At 38.5% G+C, this 21,987-nt stretch overlaps 1 protein-coding gene across 4 annotated transcripts in view; it reads right to left on the bottom strand.

Annotated features, from left to right (window-relative positions):
* ABCC3 (ATP binding cassette subfamily C member 3) overlaps positions 1 to 21,987 on the bottom strand; it is a 221,676-nt gene that overhangs the window by 35,574 nt on the left and 164,115 nt on the right. Inside the window, exons 1-9 of one of the 4 annotated variants that reach the window (XM_070740011.1) lie at positions 20,810 to 20,948; positions 18,245 to 18,406; positions 15,902 to 15,994; positions 13,815 to 14,018; positions 11,780 to 11,926; positions 8,752 to 8,839; positions 6,575 to 6,641; positions 1,623 to 1,749; positions 1,350 to 1,526 (exon numbers count right to left, since the gene is read on the bottom strand). In XM_070740011.1, the coding sequence (XP_070596112.1) occupies positions 1,350 to 1,526; positions 1,623 to 1,749; positions 6,575 to 6,641; positions 8,752 to 8,839; positions 11,780 to 11,926; positions 13,815 to 14,018; positions 15,902 to 15,994; positions 18,245 to 18,346 (1,005 nt within the window). In that variant the 5' untranslated portion in view covers positions 18,347 to 18,406; positions 20,810 to 20,948. Of the gene's footprint in view, positions 1 to 1,349; positions 1,527 to 1,622; positions 1,750 to 6,574; positions 6,642 to 8,751; positions 8,840 to 11,779; positions 11,927 to 13,814; positions 14,019 to 15,901; positions 15,995 to 18,244; positions 18,407 to 20,809; positions 20,949 to 21,987 lie in introns of those variants that run through there. The other 3 variants (XR_011558081.1, XM_070740010.1, XM_070740012.1) reach the window with 3 other exon arrangements.

Raw genomic sequence — 21,987 nt, 5'->3', positions numbered from 1 at the left:
TAGGCAGGGTTTTGTAGTAGGATGGAAAGTTTTTCTTTGTAGTCTGATGTGTTCATCATATATTTGATTTTGTAGATTTTTGTAGATATATATACTGTATATATATGTCACAAGTTTTTTTTTTTTGCTGAATTTGAAAATTAAGGGAGACTAGGATAGATATATTTCGGCCTTATTTTGGCCTCATCAGCTAGCCATACCCACTGGGACTTGAACCCGCAACCTTTGCCTTGTAAGGCAGAGAATTATCATCTAGGCTACAGTATCCAATCCCTTCAGCTCTGCACTACATATATATATATGTAGATTGTTCTGAGTTCGGGTTTTGCCCCGTGTAATATTTTGAGTGTCTCTGCGATGTTTCGGTGAAATCACATTCACCATCATCAGGCTGAAGTTGTAAGCTTCGTGCTGCTGTAGATATAGTTTGTTTGCAACTGCCATTTGTTCCTTATAAATAGTGGTGGGGGTGGAGATTTGGTTTGAATGGAGCAAGTAGATTGGGTGGCTATGTTTTAGTGATTTGATTGATTGGTGGAATCACATTTAGTTGAAGGATTGACATGGTGATGATTATGATATGTTTTTTTTTGTTTAGGGCTGGTTTCCAAATTTCTGGAAGGCGGGACCTGTTATCACGTTTATTCATGCTGAGGGGATGTTTTTCTATCTCTATGGCTTCCATGATTATTCTTTTATATACGTGTTCTGTTTTGGAAAGTAATTTAGTTTTTTCAAAGTCAATTTCATGTCCTGTTTTTTTTATGTGCTGGACAAGGGAGGAAGTTTTTTCTTCTTTTTTGACTGCATTTTTATGTTCTGCAATGTGTGCGTTTATTCTTCGATTGGTTTGTCCAATGTATGTGACTGCACATGTTTTGCATGGTATTTCATAGATTCCTTGGTTTTCGAGATGGATTTTGTCTTTTGGGTTTCTTAGGATGTTTGATATTTTCTGGTTAGTGACAAATGAAGTTTTGGGTAACTGTTATGTTTTATGGATGAAATTACTTAATTTGACTTAGATTTGACACTTGACCTGAACTTCTTTCTGGATCATGTTACTGCCTTCTGAATCTCGTTATACAAAAGTTTTGGTGACAGAAACTAGCATTCAACAATGTGGATTTAGGTTCTGGAACATGGTCTCCACCTTTGCTTTGCTTTTTATTTCACCCATTTGTATTTTGAGTCCGGATGGCCATGCTCACCTCCAAATTATTATGAATAGAATGAATAATGGGGTGGGCATTTTTGGGAGTGTCCCTGGCATGATCAAACTGTGTGTACCCCAAAAGCTTTGCTGGACTCAGAGAGGCAGCTATTGCATGTCCTGCTAAAGGTCTTACCTTCTCACCTATTTCTGTTTGATCTCCTCCAGGAAGCATCTCAAGATCTTGTTTCAAGGCACATGCCTCTAACACAGTCTGATATTTCAGCTCGTTAAGAGGGTGGCCAAACAAAATATTATCTTTCAAAGTCGCATTCTGGATCCAAGGCAGCTGGGGTACATAAGCAACCGAACCCTAAAAGCAGCAATATAAGACAGACCTGATTAGAAGCTACACAGATATTTCAAATATTCAAATTGTCAGAGTGTTTTTCAACTGCTGAAAACCAACCTTCACAGCCACATCTCCACTGAGTTTCTCCATTTCACCAAGAAGAGCTGACACCAAGGAAGACTTCCCACAGCCAACTTGGCCCACTACGGCTACCAAAGAACCAGTGGGGACTAGCCAATTTATACTGGAGGAGAGGACAAAGGCATAATCAAGAGAGGATCATTTGCTCAGAAGTAGAACTGACTTAAAGTGTAAACACAACAGAGCAAAATCAACAAAGAACTCAACAAAGAAGGATTCTTAAAGGCTAACTGACATTTTGTGACATACGCTTGAGTGGATTACACCTTAATTTGTCAGAGCTTGAAAGTGAAAATAGACTGTTGTTGCTGAAACAGACCAAGACATGTTTTCTGGAATCCCTCATAATAAAAACACCTAGCAGGCCTGCTCCTTTTTCCTTTATGTGAAAGTACAGTGCAAAATTCTAACAGGAGTCTTTATTCAATCAACTTTGACCTCATTCATGTTTCAGTAAAATAAGACAGAATGACAAACACAAGCTGCAGAAATAATGATTATGAAAGAGGAAACCATGAAAGATATTTTGATGTCATCAGGAGTTCAAGTGCCACCTTAAGAAATTAAGGAAAAGGAAGTACAAATACAACCAGCTCTTTTCTCTCTCATGGTTAAAATTAAAAGAGGAAGAGAAAATGCAGAGTAGTGTTTAAGGAAATAAAAAGCTATTTTGGACGTTTTAAAAAAGAACCCTATAGAAGATGAGTAAAATTTAAGGATTCATTTACTGTAGATTTGAAACATCCCTCAAAATATTCCTTGAAGTAATGTGAGCCAACATGGATGAGTAGGAAGGGCCTATGATAGGCAGGTCTAATAAGAATTTTCAATCTTTTTTTCACATCTTGGATTTTGGGCAGCTGGGAAATAGTATTATTATTATTATTATTATTATTATTATTATTATTATTATTAATTAGATTTGTATGCCGCCCCTCTCTGTAGACTTGGGGCGGCTCACAGCAGTAATAGAAAACAGTGTACAGTAACAAATCTAATATTTAAAAATATCTAAAAACCCATAATTTAAAAAAACATACACACAAACATACCATACATAAACTATATAGGCCTGGAGGAGATGTCTCAATTCCCCCATGCCTGACGGCAGAGGTGGGTTTTAAAGAGTTTACGAAAGGCAAGGAGGGTGGGGGCAGTCCTAATTTCTGGGGGGGAGCTGGTTCCAGAGGGTCGGGGCCGCCACAGAGAAGGCTCTAACCCTGGGTCCTGCCAGACAACATTATTTAGTCGAAGGGACCCGGTGAAGGCCAACTCTGTGGGACCTAACTGGTCGCTGGGATTTGTGCGGCAGAAGGCGGTCCCGGAGATATTCTGGTCTGTATGTATGCATGATGTGAAAAATCGGGACAATAAAACAAGAAGCCACTGTACCATCCAGGAGTTTAGAATATTACACACCAGTAGTATCACAACCTTCTTTTTCTGTCTCTTAGTGATGTGACGGATCACTTCCATTTAAATCAGGTGGCAGAGTTTCAACTGTGGAATCTTTTATATCTCACCTGTGTGGGTTTTAGATTCCTCAGAGGCAAATATGGTACATTTTTTGGAAGTGATCACCAGAAACCCCATCTCTACATATCTCCTATAAGCTGTATAAGAAGGGGAACTGAGGGTTGCAGGGCTGACATCACAGTGATACAATGCAACTCCATGGAATTCTGTGGAATTGTGCCAAATTCAACCTGCCAGGAGATTCTGAGGGTCCCAAGCAGGGGTGGGCTTCAAAAATTTCAGCAATGGGTTCTCTGCCCAGTTGATGGCTGGGCATGGCCATGGTGGGTGTGGCCTAGCCAGCCTTCTGCACCAGGACAGGGGAGTTGCTTTTTTCCTTCCCCAGGCTTTGGAGGTTTTCTTAGAGCCTCTGAGAGGGTGAAAACTGCCTCCCCCAGGTTCCAGAGGCCCTCTGGAGCTTCTGGGTGGCCCATTTCCCCCCCCCTTTTTGCGCTTCCATACAGGCCCTGATTTACCTCATATCCAAAACGGGCCGCATGGAGACTCCTGGGAGGGGAAGGGATTTCGAGGTTTTCCAAATTATTTATAACATTAACTACGGGTTTTCCCAAATCTGGGCAAATCCGTAGCAACCCATCCCTGGACCCAAGTCATCCAGGAGGGGTAATGAAGAAAATAAGACACTCCATTGATCACAAGGAAGGGGAACAAAAATAAGTAGATTTGTCATGAGCTAATCAGGGGAAGTCCCAATTCTTCTGTTGCTCGTGGTGACTTTGTTTTTTTCTGAGAAGGCATCTGGAAGATACAATTGCTCCCCTACTGTGTCCAGCATCGTATGGAACATCCTGTGAGCTAGTCCAATATTATTATTATTATTAATCTTTAAGACTTAATTTTTTCTTCTGTCCTTACAAGTCATTTGATTAAGAATATTATAGTAAATATAATGGGATGGGTTATAATCATTATGTACTGGAATATGAGGGTTTTTTTAAAAAAGACTTTACTGAGGCAGTGGCCTACTTAATTGCAAAAGCAGGCTATTTAAGGAGGCACAGGCAATAAATCAGAGTTGCTCTGTGCCACAGAACACCAGAGAAGGAGAGATATTTGATGTAATTTTATACTGCTGGGCGAGAGTGTTATCAAGGACATTTGAAATCCTGAGAGAAGGAAAATGATATTTGAAAGCCCCAAATCAGATTCTTTTGACTTGGATCAATCAGAAAGGAAAGATTTAAAGAAAGAACTTAGACCTAGAATATAAAATAGAGCCAGGGTGGCGCAGCAGGTAGAGTGCTGTACTTCAGGCCACTGAAGCTGACTTGTAGATCTGAAGGTCAGCGGTTCAAATCTCATCATCGGCTCAAGGTTGACTGAGCCTTCCATCCTTCCGAGGTGGGTAAAATGAGGACCCGGATTGTGGGGGCAATAGCCTAGCTCTGTTACAAAAGTGCTATTGCTAACATGTTGTAAGCCGCCCTGAGTCTAAGGAGAAGGGCGGCATAAAAATTGAATAAATAAATAAATAAATAAATAAATAAAAGAACCCTACAGCCCCGACATAGGAGAGAAGGCCTCATTAAACTTGGACTCAACATTCTCCACTCCCTGTTTGCTGGTGTTCTTCATCTCAGTTGCATAGGAAAACATCTCATGGAACAATGATCATCCTGTCTTTGAATTTTGGTAATCATTTATCCTCATGCCTTTGCTTTGACAGTTTTGTTCATGTTAGAAGAAAAGCTTACTAGAGCTGGATTTGTTTAGTTTATTTGCTGCTGCTTTATTGTAATACATTGTTTGCATGTAGCTTTTGTCAGAAGTATAATCTCTTTAGCTAAATGCACATATTTGTTTATGCCTAGAGTCAGAATTAATACACGGAACAGACCTCTGAGCATATAAGGCCTTTGTAAAGAATGTACTTGCCTGAATTTTCTGACTGCCCCATGAAGAAAAGTCAGTTTAATCCTAGATATGAATTGAGCAAGAAAGCCTTAAGAATTGATAGCAATTTGCTACTTAAGGATTGCCATCCATCAAGGAATGGGATTGAACTGAAGAAGTAAATTGCAGATGTTGCTCACAGTGAGCATCTACAATTGTTCTACACAACTGATGAATATACAAAACCACTGTGCCATTTGTGAAAGGGATGCAAAGCTACAGAATCCATTCTAGCCTGAGATAATCTATCGAAATGGTGGGCCCAACATTGTAAAGTCTGCATTCTCTTCTCAAGCAATGGGAGAAAGCACAGCAACAGCCTTCAACACATTTGCATTTTGCAAAATCCCAATTGTAGTTCACTGAGAATGATGTCGCATATTGTGTAAGGAAAATAACAAGCGGCTTAGTCACATCTCCCTCAGTAACCATTCAAGAAGTAATTGAAATTGAAAAACAGGATTTTTACAAAGCATGGGACAAATGGTACCATTGGTTAAAAAAAAGAAATTACTTAAAAATTATATATCAAGAAAAATGTCCAACTAAAACAACGTGTAAAACCAGTAAACTACGACATGAATCATAATATCAAATTGAAACGATAAACTGTAAACATCGATCGACACAAATTTTGAACTACAGTAGTACCTCTAGATACGAGCTCCTCCACATGTGAGTATTCCAAGTTACGAGCAGAGAGGCAAGCAAAATTTCTGTTCTACATATGAGCTTAAATTCGGGATACGAGCAGAGCGTCCACTAGGTGGCGCAAGAATTCTATTTTTTCCAGTTATCTCCGGCGAAAAGCCAAATCTAAATGCATTGGTTCGAGATACGAATTGATCGACATACGAGGTCGGCTCTGGCACGAATTAAACTCGTATGTCGAGGTACCACTGTACAAAGAAACTGAATGAACAAACCCTTAAACCACTGATAAATGTTGGCACTAGCAACTACGTCAAATACATATGGATAAAACTTCAGGAAAATCTACACCACCTATATGCTTAAACCACAGGCCGCAAAACATGGAAGCCCCAGCTCTAACGCTGGCCCCCGACACTCTTTTTACTCCTCTTTTCTTGCTCTATTTTACTATCCTTCCTCCTCTTGTATTTCTTTCCCTTCTTTCTAAATCCCTTTCCCTTTCTTCCTTTCTCCTTCCCCACTCACGCATGCTATATAAGTAAATTATAATTGCTAGAATGTACATTATATATATTCCCTTTACTTTTCTGTACCCTGTTTTTAATGTATATATCTAATAAACATATTTTTTTTAAAAAGAGATTGAAAAACAGGAAAAATGCTGCAAAGTTTGAAATGACTAATTTTAACTTACATAAGCCATCAGTTCCAAATTTAAAAACACACAAACTGGTGTGTGTGTGTTTCCTTTCAAATAATATTTAAAAACTGCAAAAGCTGCTCAATCCCAGAAAGACAAGATGCCAGAAAATGTCAACAAATACAACTGAAAAAAGTTTCCTTACTCCTTCAGAGCTGGGTCAAGATCCTTCGCCCAGCTGAATGTTCCATGCCTTATGGTAACTGCGTATCCTATAAACACAACAAAACATAAAGGACAAAAAATGAAGCTGCAATTCTATCCATCAATGTCTCCCAATATGGAGCCCTCCAGATATGTTGAGATGTAACTTCGCCCAAAGCCAGCAAGTCCAGCAACATTTGGAGAGCAACATCTGGGAAGAATCCTATGCATGCGTCCTGGTCGAAGGCAGTATGATTTATTTCGGAATAGACATGTACAGAATTACACTGGAAAGAGTATAGATGTTTAATGCCAAAAGAAGTAGTAGACTACTTGGATGAGTTTGCTAAAGAGATTTGAGTTTACTCTTATTTTCCCCCAGCTCTGTAAGCAACGTCTTGTTATGTGAGTAATGACAAGTCATGATGTCAATCACAGGTCAGATCAACAGAAAGCAGATTTTGAAAAGTTGAGGGTCATTCTCCAAAATGTTATAGAATGTCAGAAGCTTCTGTAGCCTCTTCCAAGTTGCTCTCCTAAGCAACACTGTTTATGAGATAAGGTGAAATGCCTTTTAACATAAGCAACCTTAGCTTAAATATTTATCCATTGGCAAGGACTAAAACTCACGCTTGTTTATCAGCTAGTTAGTTCCTAGAGACAATGCTCAATACTTGCCCCCCCCCCCCCAAAATTTCCTTTTCCTGCAAATGGAAAAGTCTCTCAAAGACTAAGGGCGAGTCATCAGGGCGGCAAGCAAGGCATCAGTGGAAATTCTAGCAAGCTTTCAAGTTGAATAGAGGAACAGATGCAGGCTTCGTCTGTGGAGTTGCATGCAATACAGTAAGCCTTTATTCACTTCTGCTTCTTTTATTCAGACACATGGCATGGAAGCTAGGTATCAGAAAAGAGAAGCAACCTAGAATCTGCCTGCTCATCTAATTGGGCCCCGAGGCTTTTGCATAGAGGTACAAGCAACCCAGTGAGCCACTTGAAACCATTTTGGCTTCTTTTTCAATCTTTCAAATTAAAAACACTCTGGACAGGAGAGAACCTGGGACAGCCACCGCCTGTGTTTGGATGTCCCAGCAAAGCCAGGGTTTATCAAATGCCCTTGGACTTCCTTGGCCCTCAATTTACTCCCTGTTTTCTACCTTCTCTCCCAGAAATGATGTTTCTTTTATTAACCTCTGGGTTTGTCATCTCACCCAAGACTGGGAAAAAGTCATTAATCTGGACTACAGTTAAATCAGCTTTAAACTATAATTAAATTGACACAAACCAAAATCTCATCCACTTCTACCAGCAGTACTGGAGGAGGAAGGAGTGTATTATGAGGTCCTCAGAAGGCGCCCTTTCTGTCACCTCAAATTATGGCTTAGGATATAAAATTTCGGTAGAGATGAATCAATTAAGATTCATGAAAAAATACTGTTGTTAAGCTCCATGTTAACTCTACACATATAAACCATCTTACAATAGGATTAGTTAGCATAATGATCTATGTGCCATATGAGAAAAGAGTTCAGAATAAGAATAATTATTCTTCTATTTAATTTATTAATTAATTTATGTAATAATTAATTAAGAATAATTATTCCTATTCTATTAGAAACAACTTAGATGATATAATCACTTTTTCAGTTTACAGAAGGAATGACATAAAGATATCATTTGGCAAGCAAAATGAACCAGATTATCTACCTTATACATTACCATATCTCAAAGCGAGAAGACCTAAACTGCAAATTTATCTAATTATACATTTAAACTGCCCAAGGAGCAGTGTTCTTTTTTTAAAGCTGAAAATGTCAAATGATTTCACTAAAAATACGTGTATGTGCAGTCTGCAGATTCTATTGAGAATATGAACATGAATTCTCACTAGGTGCTGCAACCTTTCCATGCACTTATGAAGCGTATCTTAAAAACTCTGCACATTTCATCAGAAAAGCATTTATGAAAGCCTCCTGAACCTGGCACTTTTTGGATAGGGTAAGAATTTCCATGCCAGAATTGCTTGCAAATTACCGGGAATTGCAATCCTAATGCCCCTGTCAATTTGTGGTGTAACCTTTAGAAGTTACAAACCAGCCCTCATTCTCCCCTCCCCCCCCCCATGTAAACAAACTCCATTTCACCTTCCATGCTTTTATATCAACCAAAGTAGAGTGTTACCTGGAGTAATTGACTTGGTTTCCACACAGTTTGGATCAAGTTCATCATGTGACAAGAAGTGTTGAATCCTTTGCAGTGAAACATTTGTCTGGGGAATACATGGGAAAACTGATTGGTTTAATGATGGGACATTCTGAGAATCCTCCCAAGGGGAAACAGCAGCTCACGATGGTTCTTAGTCTATGTCTCAAACTATTAGGTTGTTGAAGATATTAGACTAGGCCTGGGGAGACCCACATTCAAGGCCAACGTCAGCCATGGGATGACTTACTGGAGGACGCTGGACCAGCCACCATCAAAATTGAGGAGGAATTGGAGAGAAAGGCAACTTATACATTCGGAGGTATATAAATGTATACAGTGTTCCCTCGATTTCCACCGGGGATGCGTTCCGAGACCGCCCGCGAAAGTCGAATTTCCACGAAGTAGAGATGCGGAAGTAATTCCCCCTTTTTTGGCTATGGACAGTATCACAAGCCATCCCTTAACACGTTAAACCCCTAAATTACCATTTCCCATTCCCTTAACAACCATTTACTCACCATTATTACTGGTACTCACCATTGAATAAGACACTTAGTGATCCTGATATTTATAAACATAATTATTTATTAACAATAATTATTATTTTTATTTTTTTGGAAAAATTATTAGTTTGGCGATGATGTATGACATCATCGGGCGGGAAAAACCATGGTATAGGGAAAAAACCACGAAGTATTTTTTAATTAATATTTTTTGAAAAACCGTGGTATAGGCTATTCGCAAAGTTCGAACCCGCGAAAATCGAGGGAACACTGTATATTTAAAATTATTGGAGAGATGGGCAGATTATAAATTTAACATGTGAAATTTGCTGGTGCAATGTTTGTCATAATTTACTTCAGTGCAGCAGAATATATCTGCCTATGATCCAGACTAGGTCCAAGCTAAAGGAGACACACTACAGTGGCAAATTCATTTGGCAAGAGTTTAATGTAGGTTTTATAACAATTTGCTGATTTTAAAACAATTTGTAAATTTGACCATCAGAGTATGGATCCCTCCCACAGTCCTTTTCTCTTTCAGCTAGAATTGCAACAACACAAATGATCATAATTGAGATTACGAGGGTCGCCCGGAAAGCAATGCACCACATTTTTTTTCTCAGTCTACAGTAATGGTACAAATGCGAAACTTTAGATATACATTATTTGAATTGTCAGGAGTGCGTGCGTAAATTTTTTGTAGCTGCAGTAGTGTTTTGAAATGGCGTCTTTAAGTGATGTACGTTACAAGCAGCGTGTCGTCATTGAATTTCTCACTGTGGAGAAAGAAACTGTTTATGGAGAATCTGCAGTCGACAGAAATACGGCTAGTTGCTGGGCACAGAGGGTGAGGCCATTAGAAGAACAGTACAGAAGAACAGAGGGTGAGGCCATTAGAACAAGGAGTGGTACTGACAGGGCATACACGCCCTTGTGTCTTGCTGGAGGAAGGCCATAGAACAGGTCGGAGATTATGTGGAAAAATAGAGTGTGTAGAAGAAACATCATTTTTTCTTGTGTGTAAGTTTCATTGTGTTCAATAAATAATTGTTGAACAAAATAAAATGTGGTGCATTACTTTCTGGGTAACTCATAGAAAGCGAAATAAAGCACAAACAAAGAAAATAGAGGGATGAATTAAACGTATCTTACTACTAGGCTGTTTGTGTAAAATTGGATTCTTTATTCCTATTTTATATTTGTGTATTAACATTTGCTTTCAACTTCCCATTAATTATTAGCTGGATAAAATATAATCGAATATAGAATACATAAATTTCAATATCAGAAAAATAATCCCCTCCATATTTCCCCACAATTGATGAACATCAAGAATAATAACCTTCCACACCAGTTTCCCCATAGATTTCCAAGTTTCCCACAACAATACTGCAATACCAACTTGCCAAAAGAGGAAATGAGACATTCTAGGGAGGAAGTTTAAAACATTGGGACCATGGATGTAAAGACCTCATTCTAGCAGTGTTCCCTCTAATTTTTTTGGGGGGGTGGGCAGAAAAGTATAGTGTCTGAGCGGCAGTCCCTTTGGGACTGGGGGGCACAGAAATAATAAACAAACAAACAAACAAACAAACAAACAAACAAATAAAAAACCCACCCTGTTTTGCCTCAGAGAATTTCAAAATAAAATACTGTACTGTGTGTCTATAACAGTGAGCTCATAATAGGGCAACTCTATCAATATCAAAATGCCACTTAAATAGTTGAGCTAGTTTCAAACTAGATTTTGATTTTCTTTCTCTCTTCCTTACTCCCATTCTTTTTCTTTCTCTTTTCCTTCCTCTCTTTTTTCTATCTGTTTCTCTCTCTTCCTCTCTTCCTCTCTCTCTCCTTCCCTCTCACTCTTTCCCTCTCGGCTTCTGGGCAGGTTTGGAAAACTCTGAGTTGATGATGATTTTTAAGTGAGTGATTGCTCACTGCTCAGCTTAGACGGAACTATGCATTCTAGGACGCTGCCTGTTATATAACTACTGGAGTCAGTCATGCTTCAGAATTTCTGAGAAGTTTTTAATATAATAAGTTAGCTACTGCAAAGTGATAGCCTTTCCAAGTTAAAATTAGCACTCTGATGTAGATCCAGAAAGGATCTCATTGGTTACATTATTAGTAAAACTGAGCTAATATTCCCCAAGTAACCCAGTCCAATCAGTGAACATATTACCTGGGTTTTTTTTAAATGGTTCCTAGAGGAAGCTATGTAGAACCTAAGAACTGTAACAGGAGTTAAATTTGGGTATGCTCAAGACATATATTGCTATAGCCCATAGTGGCATTACACATAAGCCAATCATTGGTCCTATTTGTATGGGACGAAATAATAATAATAATAATAATAATAATAATAATAATAATAATAATTTATTGGATTTGTATGCCGCCCCTCTCCGTAGACTCGGGGCGGCTAACAACAATGATAGTCTTACAGTCCTCTTTGCATTTAGTGGGTTTTTTTTTTTAAAAAAGGCAAAGTCCATTCTTACCTGTACAATATTACTAATGACCTGAGGAAGCATATTGAGTGGGAACCTTAAGAGATTAAATAGGGAGAGTGACACAAATGCTTTCTCTGCATCAAGAATATTCTTCTCATCCACACTGACATAGACAGCAAAGGTGGTCAAGGCAACCTGGAAACCAGAAAACACAAACTGGTTTAACAAGTCAACAACCCATGGCTTTGAATGTTTTACTTCTTAGACTAGAAATGTAAGAACGAAAATTAACCACCTGTCCTACGTTGTCCTGTTATAAAGGAAAAAAAGATGGGGCGACTTCAAAGAAACTTAAGAGAAGTTCTCCAAAAGCTGGAGAAAGTAAGGTGAGGCAGGATTGTTATGAATTATCAAGGAAGATATTCCCTGTTACAATTTCCTCACTAGGTAAGTAAAACTTAAAATAGGCCATTGAGATTATCAGTTCACACAAAATAGAGGCTTGGGCATTGAATTAAATTGGTGTAACTTTTTTATTCCATCAAATGGATGCAACAACAGACATGCTGGTTTACAGTTAGTTTCTACTTAAATCTGTTAAGCAATATGATGCCTTCTTAAAGGCTGGGTTCTTTCTCATTCGACACCTAAATTTTCATGATGCTGATGGTGGCTAAAGTTGGTGGGAAGCTGGTTAGAGTAAAGGCAAAAAAAAAAAAGTTAAGAACTGGAAATATGGTTTTGCTAGTTTAAATATAAAACCGATGAATAAACTTAAATTAACATTGAATTTCAGAAATGTTTTATCATTTAGCTAACCTTTCAACAGTTTGTATAAAACAAACATTACACTTCTTTCTGATCAGGATCTTCAAGAAAAGAAAATGGGGCAAACAAGGAAGTACATATCCTATATGGTTTTGGGGGAACAGTTGCCTGGCCATTGCAAGAGGTAGATTATGGCTGCTGCTAATTCATTTGTTTCACTTCCAAATCTAAATTTCTTCAGGATTAATGTGTACTTTTTGTTTGTGAGTTTCCTAGGATTTTCAAACAATTTATCTAAGGTGGGGTCAATTAGCAACACTATTCTGTTTTGATTATCTTATAAATAGTGTCAGAATTTGGCAGAAGAAAAAGGCTAACTAGATAATAGTCGCTCTGACTATCCCTTATGAGAAAGAGATATTTCAGCTATGACAAAAAATTATCTACGATAGATTGTTCTGCTTAGAGAAACAATTAAGTTCAGCCAAAATTTTTGTGCATTTTTTTTAAGGTAGCTCAGAATTTCCTTCTTGTAGTCCCTTCAAAGATGGAATCAATCTTCAAATATTCCCTGCCTTCCATGAAGAGTATCTAAGTATGGATGAGTCAACTTGCCATGGCTAACTCACCATGGGACAACTTGCCACAGGATAATTCAACAAGAGTTACAATAATTTTGACGAAAACATGGTCACCAATAAAAAAGTAACTGAATGATCAATACAATGTTGAATTGTCCCATGGCGAGTTATTCTGCAGCAAGTTGTCCATGGTGAGTTAACCAAGATCAACCTAAGCAACCCCTTTCTAGAACTGAACTTGTATGCATTTAGGAAACCACAAGAATAGTTGTTCATATGAGACCAGAGATGGGTTACAGCAGGTTCTGACCAGTTCTGGAGAACTGATAGCAGAAATTTTGAGTAGTTCGGAGAACTGGTAAGTATCACCACTGACTGGCCCAGCCCCCATCTATGAGAAAATGGAGATTTTGTAGTAACCCTCCTCTGAAATGGAGAGGGAATGGAGATCTTGCAGTGTCCTTCCCCTGAATGGGGTGGGGATGGAGATTTTACAGTATCCATCCCCTGCCACACATACCATAATAAGGGTTTTTTAGTTGTTTTTATTAATTGGATTGTTCATGTTGTTTTACCACTGTTGTTAGCTGCCCCGAGTCTGCGGAGAGGGGCGGCATACAAATCCAATAAATAATAATAATAAAAAATAATACCAAGCCACGCCCAGCAAGCCATACCATGCCCACAGAACCATGTGCAAACATTTTTGAATCCCACCACTGATTGAGACCTACCAGAAATGGTGCGCTGATCCATGCAAAGGTTGATATAGAATTTAAATAGGCAGATTTCTTCAAAACCCGAAGTTCATTCTTCCGAATCTTCAGTACTTTTTCTGCAAAGGATGGTTCCCAAGCATAGAGCTTGAGTACTTTTATGCCACTTAGAATTTCATTCATTAGCTTAATGCGGGCATCTTTGTACTTCATCTGTTCTACCTAAGAGAATATAAAGAATATCATTACCCGGTGCCTTTTATAACTCTTTATCCTGTGCTTTTTACAAAGGGATTTCCATAAAAAGAAAAGAATCTTGAAGAGAAACTGGTACTTAAAAAAAAAAAATTACCACTGGTTTTGATGCAGGCATGGCATTTTTGCCTAGTGTTGGAAGCAGATGTATTGGTTACCAGAAAAACAAGCATTTCTATAAAGGGAAAGGAAGTAAAATCTGTGCTTTTCATAGGACAGTACCAGAGTTTGAAAGATCAGGAACACTAAGTCATTCAGTCTTTGTTCTACAAGAGTTTAATATTTCTTTTTATTGACAGGCTAGATTTCTTTCTTTCTTTCTTTCTTTCTTTCTTTCTTTCTTTCTTTCTTTCTTTCTTTCTTTCTTGATTGATTGATTGATTGATTGATTGTTAGAGTTGAAAGGGACCATGAAGGCCATCGAGTTCAACCCCCTGCCCAAGCAGGAACCCTACAGTACACCAGTCAAGTGGCAGTTCATGGGCATCTTGGTGACAAAACATATGCTTTGCAGTTCTTGGCAGGATAGATTGACTTAAATCAAAATAATTTAAATCTCAGATATGAATTAACAAAGGGGGGGGGAGAGATAATTTAAATCAATGATTTAAATGAAATGAAATTTGTCACTATAGTTTCACATATCTGCCAGACAGTGGTGCAAATCACATATTATATATTATAGACTATAAATATTAATATTTGAGATATGATCAAATTGTACCCCTCCTGGCATAGGTAACTTTTAACACACCATAATTGCCAGAGGTATGGATTCTCTTCACACATTTGCACACAAATATGAACTTACTTATCATGGTCAAATTACTATTTAAGATTTAAAATTATAATTTATTTTTACAATTCAAATTCAATGTAATTGAAAAGTTAGCTTTTAAATATTTTTTATTTATAAAATCACTTCTCCATTTTCGACTGGAAACATTGTATACAATTTATGCACCCAATTAATTATCACAATGCATCCAATAAGGTCCACAGAATAGGTGGACTGTGTGATAAAACTGTTTAGCTCTGATCACTTTAACAATTCTAGTTTACGAAATGGCCTTAGAGAAGATGTTACATAGAAACATAGAAACATAGAAGTCTGACGGCAGAAAAAGACCTCATGGTCCATCTAGTCTGCCCTTATACTATTTTCTGTATTTTATCTTAGGATGGATATATGTTTATCCCAGGCATGTTTAAATTCAGTTACTGTGGATTTATCTACCACGTCTGCTGGAAGTTTGTTCCAAGGATCTACTACTCTTTCAGTAAAATAATATTTTCTCATGTTGCTTTTGATCTTTCCCCCAACTAACTTCAGATTGTGTCCCCTTGTTCTTGTGTTCATTTTCCTATTAAAAACACATGTTTGTTTGATTCATTCTCCTTTTAGATATATGCTAACCATTTTAGTCCAATAATCCTTAAAAAGAAGGCAAAGTTTTTACATATAAATATTATATTGGTTTTATTGCTTTAAGACAGTATTTCATCTGATCTTGAAAAACTATGCAAATCACCAGGAAATTCTAGGACTATAGTCTACACTGGGAACTTGAAAAATACCCTGAAGAAAAATATGGCAAACCAACTGTATACAGTGCAGAAAATAAACAAGTTTATAGTCAAGTACAGCTTAATTTGTTACCTTGACTAAAGTCAAGGAAAAGCCCAGACCTAAAACTATGAAAGGAGGTGCATTGATGAGCTCTCCAGGGTGAAGGCATGTTGCTCTTCTGAGCAGCATGGAAACAATTGTCCTGCCTTTTTTAAAAAAAGATGAGATTCATTCAGGTACAGAGCTTCATTAGGAATGATCACTATGGACATATATCTACCTGGAATGCTCTGGTTTTCATAGCAATCACAGCATTCAATGGGATGAGCAGAACCATCACAGCCACTCCTGCCAACACAGAAGGCCCCAAAGCCTTAAAAGGATATAAAATACACCAATTATTATTCTGGTCACTTGAATTTAAAACATGGTGGAAATCATCATTTGCTGCTAGTGATGGGCGAACCCAACAGTGTTCGGGTTCGGCAAGTTCGGATGAACTTTACGCAAAATTCGGCCGAACCTGAACCAGAACAGGGAATCCCACCAAGAGATTCCGTGGGTGGAGCTTTGACGTCACGTATACCGGCAGGTTGCTAAGGACGCCAAGGTGATCACTTCCTGGATTCCATGGAATCCAGGGAGTGATCACCTTGGTCCTTAGCAACCTGCCAGTGACGTCAAAGCTCCGAATGCCAAATGTGACCCCGAATTTTGCCCGAAGTTTCAAAAAATTTCGTGTTCGGTATACCGAACACCGCAAAATTCAGTACGGACACGAATTGTGCGGGTTCGGTTCGCCCATCACTATTTACTACTCTTCAGAAAAACGTGTAGACTTAAAGTCATCAAGAGGTCTTCAACAAGGGATATTGATGGCCATGAACATTCTTGTTTTCTCATAAAGGATTTTCATTTTTTTCTCTACAATGTAGAATACATAGGAATATTAACACTTGGTGTTTTTGTTTTGCTTTTTCAAAACGGGTCCTTGGCTGCTTTTCATTGGAACTCTAGACAGAAACATGTTGCTGTTTTCACTTTTAAAAATATAACCACAAACAAATATACCCTTTGGTGGCAGGCAAGGTACTGTACAGAGATGACAGCACAACAGCAAACATGTGCCCACAAATCTGTTTTTCTGTTTGAGTTAACTTTCACAGTAGTGAATAAATCAGAGATTATAATGGTGCCAAGAATGTGCCAAAACAATGGTATATTTTTAGCTGTTGTGTAGAACTTGTATTTTTTTTTACACCTACTTTTTTCAGACACCACTAGCAGCTTATCTGGATGGGACTTTTATAATATTATTACAAAACAGATAGGATGTCAACCAGTAACAGGTTGCTACTGGTACGGATAAGGATGCCACACCGGTAGCGAAAGTTGTGCTGCGTGTGCAACTTTGTTTCTCCTGCACGTGCGCGCCCCTCTCGCAAGATTTTGTTTCCTGTGCATACGCAGAAACAAAAACATGCTGCGATGTGCACACGTACATGCAGAAGTGAAGCTGCATACGCAGAGCATCGGTAGCGGCAGGATTGGGAATCCGCCCCTGATGTCAACCACTAGCAAAGTATAAATCTTTTAATGAACAGGAAAAATGAGGTAAGGGGCGTACATAAGTGCACCAGAGTGCCTACCGTCCCCTGTCCTATTGTCTCTCCTATATCTCCTATATCTTCTCTTCTATACCTATATCTTTTTCTGCTATTCTCTCATAGTTATATTTCACTCCTTTGTTTTCTCCTCTATTCCCCCTTTAATACATTCTACCTGATTATATCCTCTGTAACCTTCATTGTGTATTATTGTGTATTGGACAAAACAAACAAATAAATAAATAAATAAAATTCCCTCTCTCACCCATCCCTAAAACCATTTCTCTTTTACCAGCATTAGAACCAGGGGTGGGCAGCAGGCAGGACGGGGTGGAACGCAGTTCCATTGGCAGGAATGAAGCTGTGTGCCCAGCTCCAGCTGACCATCCCACCCTCCCATCCTGCTCCTCCTCCTTGGTAGACCAGCACTGGCAGGAGTTGCAGGGACCCCATTTCCTCCCCCCTCTTTTCTCAACAGCTGATCGGCACCCGTTCGCCTAGCTACCCAGCCTGAGGCAGGGGGCAACCCAGGAAGGAGAGTGCGGGAAACGCAAAGTATATTGTCACCCCAGAGAGCGACACTGGTGAGGTTGTAAGTCGAGGACTTAACAGTTCACTTGAACGATGATGATCATTCAAACCACTCCTACCTGGTCACATGGCCGGCAAGCCACTCCTACCCAGTCACATCACCATCAAGCCACACCCACAAAATAAGCCACACCCACAGTGTGGCAGTAAAAATTTTGGCTGCCCATTTCTGATTACAACCATATCTTCCATGTTCCAGCTGCAGCTTTTGAAATCTAAATCTATTGCTACTAATCTCCATAGGCTATTGTATCCTCAGTTAACCCCTTGATTATTATGAAAGTTGCAAAACACATGCTTTTTCATTATACTGGAAACAACCAGTCGTCTGTAAGACGACTTCCTCTACTAGAGCTTCTCTAGTACAAGGTCAGATTTAACGTAATAATTTTGCCCAGCAACAAATCCAGGAAAAAGTTCTATACCTGCCAGAGAAAGTATAAAGCAAGGCATATTTGAAGTGGTGCAGACCACAGCATGTTGAGGAAGGTAGTCAGGTCCATGAATCTCTGGGCATCCACTGACATCAGGTTGACAATTTCTCCAACAGTGGAAGAGCGCTTGGCTGAGTTGGTGATGACTAAAGACTAAGAAGACAGGGAGAAGAATTCCATTATGCATTCTCTTCTTCTTCCAAAAGACTCAAGGCGGTTGCAAATGTTCCTCTTCTCCACTGTTTAATCCTGAGGAATAATGACTGGTCTAGGCTTATCCAGTGAACTTCATGGTCATGGAGGGATTTGAATCTGTCTTTCTCTCTATGATGACCCTCCAACAGACTGCAGCAGACTGAACCTCAGGTCATTAATTATTATAGCACAGTCCATTCTATCTTTATATGCCTGTCATATCATTTGCCTGTCAAGGGATAGGGACAGTGATTCAGTATGTTTACAGCTATATTCTGCATATTCTGCAACCATCAGTAAAATCTTACACGGCGTTAATCCAAAACACTCCTCCCAAAACTTGGATGTGGTCCTCAGAGCATTCCAAAATTCTTCAACATATTGTAATTTTTAACATAACAAAGGGAAAGATTATTAAGTTTGGGGGAAATAATCATATTCATTGCCTAATTTTTAAAAATAAATGTAAACCAAACACAATTTATCTTCTGTGATCCCTTCCTCCCAATTCTTCCTCCCTTCTTTGACACAATCCAGTTACTAGTTTTATAGTGTGGTTGGATAACTTAGCTTTTGAATTAAAAGGATCAGAAAGAAAACAGACTGTTTTAAGGAGCAATTGGCCAACATGGTAAACCAGTGATGGCGAACCAGTAAACCAGTGATGCACACGGAGCCGTATCTGCTGGCACACAAGCCATTGCCCTAGCTCATCTCCAATGTGCTCACCAGTTGATTCTTGGCTCACACTGAAGCTATGGAAGGGCATTTTTGGCTTACAGAGGGCATCTGGGGGGATGGGGGGGAAGGCATTTTTGCCTTTTCCAGGCTCCAGGGAAGCCTCTAGAGCAGAGTTCTTCAAACTTGGCAACTTTAAGACTTGTGGACTTCAACTCCCAGAATTCTCTGGGAGTTGGCTGGAGAATTCTGGGAGTTTAAGTCCACAAGTCTTAAAGTTGCTAAGTTTGAGGACCCCGGGAGTTGAAGTCCACAAGTTGAATTCTGGGAGTTGAAGTCCACAAGTCTTAAAGTTGCAAAGTTTGAGGACCCCTGCTCTAGAGCCTGGAGAGGGTGAAAAATGGGCCTTCCAGACCCACCAGAAATTGGGAAATGGGCCATTTCTGGCCCCCAGGGAGAGAGGGAGGCCATTTTCACCCTTCCCATGCATTGAATTATGGGTGTGGGCACTCACGCAGGCATGATAGCACGCACGTGCGCACTTTTGGGACCCATGGGGAAAAAAGGTTCGCCATCACTGTGATAAACGATCAATAAGAAATTGATCGTCTCTGTTTTATCTATAAAAAAGATAAAGTTTCCCCCTGTCCAGTTGTGTCTAACTACATGGAGACTACTCGTCTTTATTTCCTGGCCAGCATTGTCCAAAGACACTTCCGTGGCCATGTTACCAGCATGAATGTATGCTAAGGTGCACAGAATGCAGTTACCTTCTCACCAAAATGGTACCTATTTATCTACTTGCATTTGCATGCTTTTGAAATGCTATTCAATATACTAAAATATACTCAGAAAGAGTATATTTTAGACAAAGTATTCTATAATACAAAGGATTTAGGAAAATGTTTTAACTATATGTTTTTACTCTCACCCACAAAGTGCATTTTCTGCAATATGGCTTAAGGGAATATTGCTAATGTACCATATTTTTGGAGTATAAGACGCATCTTTTTCCTCCCTAAAAGAGGCAGATAATTTGGGTGTGTTATACTCTGAATGTAGCTTTCATCCCCCCCCCCACCAGCCCTAACTAGCTGCTAACAATCTTCCTAACTCTTACCTTGCAAGCTCTTTCATTGTTTCTCTTTGCAAAGAATGTTTTCAAAAGCCCTAAGTCTTTGCAGGGTTTTTTTCATTGCTCTAACTTGCTCCAAATAAGTTTCTTTCCAACCCTAACCAAACATAGCTCAGTTAAAGCTATATAAATTAACACACATTGTTGGTTTATATATTACCAACTCAACTGCTTTGGACAGAAACCTAACACCGTGGCTTATAAACTACCTGGACAATGTTGTTCATAGTAAAGTTTCCCTCCCACATCAGTTATTTTATAATAACAAATAAATTAAATTTACTTGAATGCATAAACATAAGCCCCTTAACTCTAGTCGATATCATGGCTTAAGATATATCTGGCAGTTGTTCTCTAGAATAATCATGAAAAAACACCAGCTTCTTTCCTGCATTAGTCATTCATTTGTATATACAAATATAAGCCCACTTATCTAAAAATACAGTCTTAGTTATACAAATTATTTGGAGAACATGCAAAATATCTGAATAATGAAATGGGGGACATTCAAAACATCTGAATAATTGAATGGGAAGCATGCAAAATACCTGAATAATAAAATGGTTTTACTCAAAGGAGAATCATTTATGAAGCTTTCAGAAGCAGCTGTGAAGGCTACTAAGAACTCCATGCATATATGAAGAACACAGCTTAGAATGTGTGTTGATGCTAAATCTCATTACAAACATGCATTGGTTACTTATTAAGATTAGGATTGCCCCCACCCTCCTTGCCTTTCGGAAACTCCTTAAAACCCACCTCTGCCGTCAGGCATGGGGGAATTGAAACATCTCCCCCTTGCCCATGTAGTTGTTGTGTATGATTCGATTGTGTGCTTGTTTTTTATATACTGGGGTTCTTTTGGATTTTTTAACTTAAAACTGTAATTTAGATGGCTAATATTAGATTTGTTACTATGTATTGTTTACCATTGTTGTGAACCGCCCCGAGTCTACGGAAAGGGGCGGCATATAAATCCAATAAATCTAATCTAATCTAATGAGGGGCTGACTAATCATCTAAGAGTGATTTTCACTTGCCAAAAATTTATTTAACTTCTAGATACACAATTTGAGATAGATAGATAGATAGATAGATAGATAGATAGATAGATTGATTGATTGATTAGATAGATGATAGATAGATTAGATAGATAGATAGATAGATAGATAGATAGATAGATAGATAGATAGATAGACAGATGTGTATTTGTGTGTGAGAGTGGTAGTAACAATGGATGAAAGGGTGCTCAGTCTACATGAAAGAGTGGCTTTTCCTGAGGAAATAAGATAATTTTAGAATTAAAAGAGCACAATATGAGATTCGGATTACATGGGTTGTCTATATTATTATAAAATTAAAGTCCATGTTATTTTAAGAATCATTGTATTGGAAGTGCCACATTGAGAATATGGAACAGATTGAAATCAAAGCAATGTATTTTCGGTGATATTTTATCATGTTTTGTTTATGGTGATGTAATTATTTGATATGTGGAGGGGAAAAAATTAAAAACTTTGATCACAAAAAAAGAGAGAATATGGAACAGATTTAAACCCAGATGGTGCCCTGAAATGCCTTTATGGACTTCAGCACAAGAAGTACCGTATTTTATAGTAAAGAAATAGTAGGTAAAGAAAAGTAGTTAGCTTATTAAGAATTGCTAGAACAGGAACATTGAGAAAATAAGACAAAATCAAGAGAGCAATTGGTTGCAGAGGGATTC

This window comes from Erythrolamprus reginae, chromosome 2 (genome assembly GCF_031021105.1).
Source record: "Erythrolamprus reginae isolate rEryReg1 chromosome 2, rEryReg1.hap1, whole genome shotgun sequence".
Classification (NCBI taxonomy): domain Eukaryota; kingdom Metazoa; phylum Chordata; class Lepidosauria; order Squamata; family Dipsadidae; genus Erythrolamprus; species Erythrolamprus reginae.
The sequence above is the reverse complement of the archived record's forward strand: the minus strand, read 5'-3'. Positions and strand labels throughout refer to the sequence as shown.